The sequence below is a fragment of the Montipora capricornis genome, chromosome 10 (genome assembly GCF_036669925.1).
Source record: "Montipora capricornis isolate CH-2021 chromosome 10, ASM3666992v2, whole genome shotgun sequence".
Lineage (NCBI taxonomy): Eukaryota > Metazoa > Cnidaria > Anthozoa > Scleractinia > Acroporidae > Montipora > Montipora capricornis.
Genome location: NC_090892.1, coordinates 16,710,133 through 16,716,125, shown reverse-complemented (window position 1 = coordinate 16,716,125; position 5,993 = coordinate 16,710,133). Strand labels below are relative to the sequence as shown.

Genomic DNA, 5,993 nt, shown 5'->3' with positions numbered 1-5,993 from the left:
GAGCATTATTCCTGACAAAGTTAGATAAAAAGTTAAACGAAGTTGAATCACAACCTGGACTATTTGTTTCTTTACATGTCAGTTTGTGTTGATAGAGTGATTTTACTTGACCCGTGAAATATATATAGTGGAATATTACACGCTATATGTGCGTAAAAGCCCCTATCACATGGTGTATACCATCCTCGGAGACCCAGGGGCACTCAGTCGAGACGGCGAGACGAAACGAGTATCGGGACTGGCGTAAAGTTTTCAAGTAAGGCGAGAAGAGCCCCTGGGAACATACCTTTAATGGACGAGTTCCAGAGCTACTTAAATTCTGAGTATCTGATTGGGCGGAAATTTTCGCAATTGTATTTTTTCCGCCCAATCAGAGAACCTCATACAATGAAGTCAGATCGTGATTCCTTATATCAAGTGAGAAATGCTACATCAACGGTCGCCATTTTTTTTCCATCGTTCTCCTTGTCTGGCTCGCAAAACAGACATACCATGCGGCGAAAATTTGGGTCGCAAAGGGACCCGCAAGATTCAAAATTCGATCAATTCAACCTAAAAGATTTTGTTACGTAAGGGCAATCTGTACATGTGTAAAATCAAAATGCTTGGTTAACACCTTCGAAGAGCCGACAAGAAATAAATCAGGAAGAAGACCGATTTCAAGGGAAGGTACTAGTCGTCTTTTAGTGTTCCGCTTCTCAAATTACCGTCGCGAATTAATTTTGGTATTTCTGTTGCACGGGCCAGACATGTCTAAGCATTGCCATCGGCCTTTTTCAGCATCACATATAAGCTTACCTGTCTGTCTATAAGAGGTTAATATTGTTTATTTTATTTTTGAATGGGCACCAAGGAGAAAATTGTTGAAATGAGGTGCATAAAAATCTTGATTCATGCAATGAATATGGTCATCTACAAAAAACTCGCATAATGCAGTCTGCAGTCTGCAGTCGGCAGTCTGCAGTCTCGTCTCGACTGACTGCCCCTGGGTCTCCGAGGATGGGTGTATACAAAATCGAGGATGAAAAAACTGACACAAAAACAGAACACACAATAATGACACAACTGAAGAGATAAATTATACGACAGTTATTGTAATACTTTTCTTCGCTTATTAAGTGAAATTCTTCATTTTACATTTTTCTTTACTCTACTACCGTTTTAGATCTAAATAGTCTGAGTAACAGAAAAACAATAGGTCTAATTAGGAGGTAATGTTACACAATAACTATTATTCTCTGTTTCACGGGTTAAGTAAAATCACTCTAACGCAATTATGAAGCAATAATGTTCCTATTAAATTTATACATATAAATGCACACTGTCAGTTAAACATCGATTATTCGGACGTTATTAATTATCACGATTTTTTTTCTCTGGTCAAAATTTGTTCGTGAATATTAATTAATAAGGATGAAATAATGCTACTTAAAAGCGTGTGTCACCTTACTTTTATCGTTGCTACTTAAAAGCACTTTCCTTCTGAAACTCATTGTTAGAGGTAAAGTACTGCAGATAATATGAAATACTGACTCCGAGCTGTTTTGTCGCTTAGTGAAATCCTATGCTATATTTACTAGTTCAGCCTTTGCAACGATTTATTGCGATCTTCTCTCAGTCGTTACATTTATTCGGCAATAATTTTCCAACATCACTGTGATCGGGGTTTTTTTCTCCTCGTTTGGTCACGACAAGGGTAATTTAGATGTTCTCTTTCCTGACACTGCAAAGTGATTTTCATATACGATTTTTTGCCGGAGTTTCAAGGTTCCCTTTATTTACGTATCCAGCCTGGCATCTAATGCAATATGATTGGTTCCTTCCGAGCATGCGCCCGCAAGTAATACAGGGGCGTTTTCCATTTACAAAAAATTTCCGGAAATTTCGGTGGAAATTTCCATCGGGTGAAAAACGTGTTCCATTTAACTCAGGTCCGTTCGCCGCCCAGTGATTGCGATTTTACGAGCCAAAATTTAAGAATGTGGCCGTGAATAGGCTGGAAGTGGTAAGACTTTTCAAAAATTGTAAATGGAACACACATTTCCATCGGAAAGTTTCCAATGGGAAAACAGGACTACCTTTTCAGAAGTTCCGTTTATTCCGGAAATTTTCCAGTGGAACGTACCAGAAACGTGTGTTCCATTTACATCCCAACCGGAATTTCCGGAATTTCTTGGTAAATGGAAAACGCCCCAGGACTCTCTCTTTTCCCGCCTTGGTTCCAGGCCCATTTTCAGGGCGGTGTAAGAGGGAGTCCCGGAATAGGACTAGCGCATACCGGCCTTTAAGTACATAAGCACGGCCTTTCAAGTCGTTCGGACGGTATAATATATAGTTTTTATGCGGTGGTATAAAAACGATTCGGAAAGCACGACTCAGCGGTGATCCAACTGTAGACTTTGTGTAGACTTGTTGAAAGGCATGTTAGAAAACGCCAGAGATGTACTGGAAAAGAGCCGTATATTTTTCTTTGGTCGATCACCTCGTACTAGAACTAAATGACATGTTTCTGTCCCAAGAGGATAGTTTCTTAGGACAATATCTACAATCTTGGACAAAACTCTTGGGAAAAATTCTAGCTTATCCATCATTTGACATGGACTTAAAAAGTATATTGGTCATCCTCCCATCCCCCAAACCAATGTTGATGCAAAACATACTGTGCAAGCCTTTGCCCCTTTTTTAACCAACATTGGAATGGGAATCACACAGACAAATCAGCGCGTCACATTTTCCCAACGAGTTTTGTCCAAGATTGTAGTTCCAGTAAAGCTGAACGTTTTCAACAGCCGAGTACAAGATAAGCGTTATGAAACCTACAAAACCGATCTTTCAAACAAGAAAGCCACTTCGAAAATGAAATTTTGTGGTGACAAACAAAGTGGTTTTATTGAACTAATGAAAAACCAGTAACACTCACGGACAATCCAGAACGCTAAATTGCGGACCTTTATCCCAAAGTGGTCACATTTATTACCGTCCTTCTAACGCTCTTTTAGCACGATGAGCAGAGTGAAGACTTCCCTGCTAGCAAAGGTCTCTTTTCTTTTGCGTCTGCTGGGCTGACGAGTACGGGAAAAAAGACCTCTGCCATGGGTCGAAACTCATTTTGATCCAACCGCAGTTCACAGCCTTAGACAGCACTCTTCAAACCACATTCCGCATGATATGTTAGCAGGGAAAGTGAAGACGCACTTACGCTCCACTCGCAACACCTGCCCTGGTACATGCTTACAGAGTCACACCCATTGCAGTGGACGCCGTGATTAGCGAAATTTACGCGACTAGCTCTCGGATTTCTTTGAGTTTCAACAATATTTCAGACATGTTTGGAACCAATGTGTCCTTAGTCAGGTCATTTAAGTTGTTATTTCTTCTTTGACCCAACCGCAACTGGCTGCATTTTGTTAAATATTTAACAATTATTCCCCCCCCCCCCCTCCCCCCCAGCACGTCCCTGAAAATGCTCCACCGAGGCTTACAAACGGAAATGCCTAGGAACGCCCCTGTCTAGTGTGCGGTGGGTTTTATATCCAACGCGTGCACATGGATTAATTGTTAACGTATCTTAATGCGATCGATTTTCGCGATCATTATGCATGGGCACAAGTGATGTTTGGAAGTTTTCAAAATTGCATGAGCCGTTGGCGAGTGCAATTTGAAAACTTTATTTACTATATAATCAACAACATTACTCCATCGCTGTTTCCATAGAAACTTCTGTGTTGCACGACATAACCTATTTATGCAATTGTCTTTGACCTATCAGAAAACCGATATTCTGTTGAATATACAGTAAAATGCATAACTATATGATATCAATTCGATTAGGTAAAAGCTGCAGTGAAATAAAGTCTCACAACCCTGAGGCCACTAGTGGTTCTTATGCCATTGATCCTGATGGTGAAGGAGGCTGCGAACCCTTAGATGTCTTTTGCAACATGAGTGAAAATAATGGAATCGGCGTTACAGTGATTGGTCACGATAGTGAAAATAGAACGTTGGTTAATGGGCGTGACATCCGAGGGAGTTACAGAAAGACCATTCAGTACTCTGGAGTGAGCTCCTCTTGTTTTTCACAGCTGTCCATTCTAACCAATGTGTCTTCCCACTGCGAACAGTTTATCAAATACGAATGCTATAACTCTGTTCTTCTTTTTAATGGTGATCCTTACGGCTGGTGGGAGTCACATGATCATGGAAAAATGAAATATTGGGGTGGAGCGGGACCAGTGGATTCCTATAAATGCGCATGCGGGGTAGCACAGCAGTGCGCAAGTCCTGCCAACGGCTGTAACTGCGACACAAACGATAACGTGTGGAGAGAGGACAGCGGTTTCCTAACGCAAAAGTCGCATCTCCCAGTCGTGGAGCTAAGATTTGGAGATACCGGGGATAGTAGCAATAGTGAGAAAGGTTATCACACTCTTGGAAAGCTCAGATGTTATGGGGTGGTTTAAGTTTCCCTCTACCTAAACATTGCTGCTCGTAAAAGTGTGCTGATAGGCTTAAAAATGAAAAGAAAGTTAATTACATCACGAAAGAAGCTACATGCAACATATGCCTGAAGCCCAAAACCCAGAAATGTCGATCTCTCTCATTTGGTATTGGTCCATCAGTTTACTGTATGATAGAAATTTAAAACACGTCTCCCGCCAAATTATGGCCAATCAGATTGGGCCTGATGACAGCAATGTTTCCGATTGGTCATGGATCGTGTAAGGAACGCGATATCGGCACCCTTTTTTTCTCGCAAACGTTTAGCAGTGACCGTCTTACAAGAGAGATACACCGAAAACTGATGGGACGTGTTTTATCGCAGATCGAGACTTCTGGATTGGGAACTTTTGATGTTTGGCCGACAACGTGACCTCCTCAAAGTTCCCGGACTGGCAACGTTTCTAGGTCACGTGGTCTACCCATTTCAGACCACGTGATGTTACTCTTGGGAACAGTTTCTTTCAAATGTGGTTTTATGCACGTGCATATCGTACAAGCTAAACAGGTCCATTAAACCATGCGAAAAGAAAAAGACTCAGTGTTAAAGAGAAAGTATAAAAACAATTTTCTTCAGTTTACGAAGACCTCAGATGATCTTTCGTCAGGAAAATCGTTTCATACTTGTCGTTGCAATATATGACCTCCATATATTCTTTCTTTAAAAGAAAGTCTCTAAAATCTTATTCATTGATACTTATAATACATGTAAATGATAATATTATTACGTTTTCATTGTCTTTCACAGCCCGGCCATTAATTGAACTTGAATTAATCGAATAAGGTCAACGTTAACTGCATTCAGGTTCTGTTTAAACACAGGAGTGGTCTCTCAGTCTTCCGAATTAATGTGAATGAGAGAACTAAGATTCTACAAAAAAACCGCCACCAATATGTTTAATCAAGCTTGACTGAAAACAAGTAAAGTATTTGTTCGCTATTGTCATATCCTCAGGAAGATAACCGCCAGGGTCTTCAAATAACTGAGGACAAAGTGAAGCCTTTGTAATGACATCAGCAAATGGTTAGACTCTGAAGTCTACTCGGGTAGGGACTATAAACCGTAGGCTCCGTCTCACAACCCTTCGATTTTCATAGCCCTGTGGGAAATAAAAGAACCCAAGCAGTATTCACAAAGAGTAGGTCATAGCAGGAGCCCATGAGTAGGAGCTTGCCTCTCTCATAACAGGCTCATGAATCAATCTTTGCTCGTATCTTTCTATCTTTAGAACGCTACGAGTTCTTCAGCTCTACATGCACCATTTAGAATGGCCAATCAGAATAAAGTTATTGTCAAACGAAGACAAAAATAACAAAAACAAAGCATGCACATGGTGCAAATTGATGTAAATTGATGCAAACGTGAGTCTTCTGCTAAGGGGTTAAAATGCGCGCAAAAGGAGCTCCTAGTGAGTGTGTATGCGCGCTCCTAGTTTGGGCAGCACTGATCACATGTTGTCTTTTTGCACAGACTCGTGCCCAGTCGCTATTTACGG

The 5,993-nt window shown here is 40.9% G+C and overlaps 1 protein-coding gene across 1 annotated transcript in view; it reads left to right on the top strand.

Annotated features, from left to right (window-relative positions):
* Positions 1–5,221, top strand: part of LOC138021475 (contactin-associated protein 1-like) — a 10,478-nt gene extending 5,257 nt beyond the window's left edge. The window contains exon 3 of the mRNA XM_068868358.1: positions 3,832–5,221. Within this exon, the coding sequence (XP_068724459.1) occupies positions 3,832–4,460 (629 nt within the window). The 3' untranslated portion in view covers positions 4,461–5,221. The remainder of the gene's footprint in view (positions 1–3,831) is intronic.
* Positions 5,222–5,993: the final 772 nt, after the last annotated feature.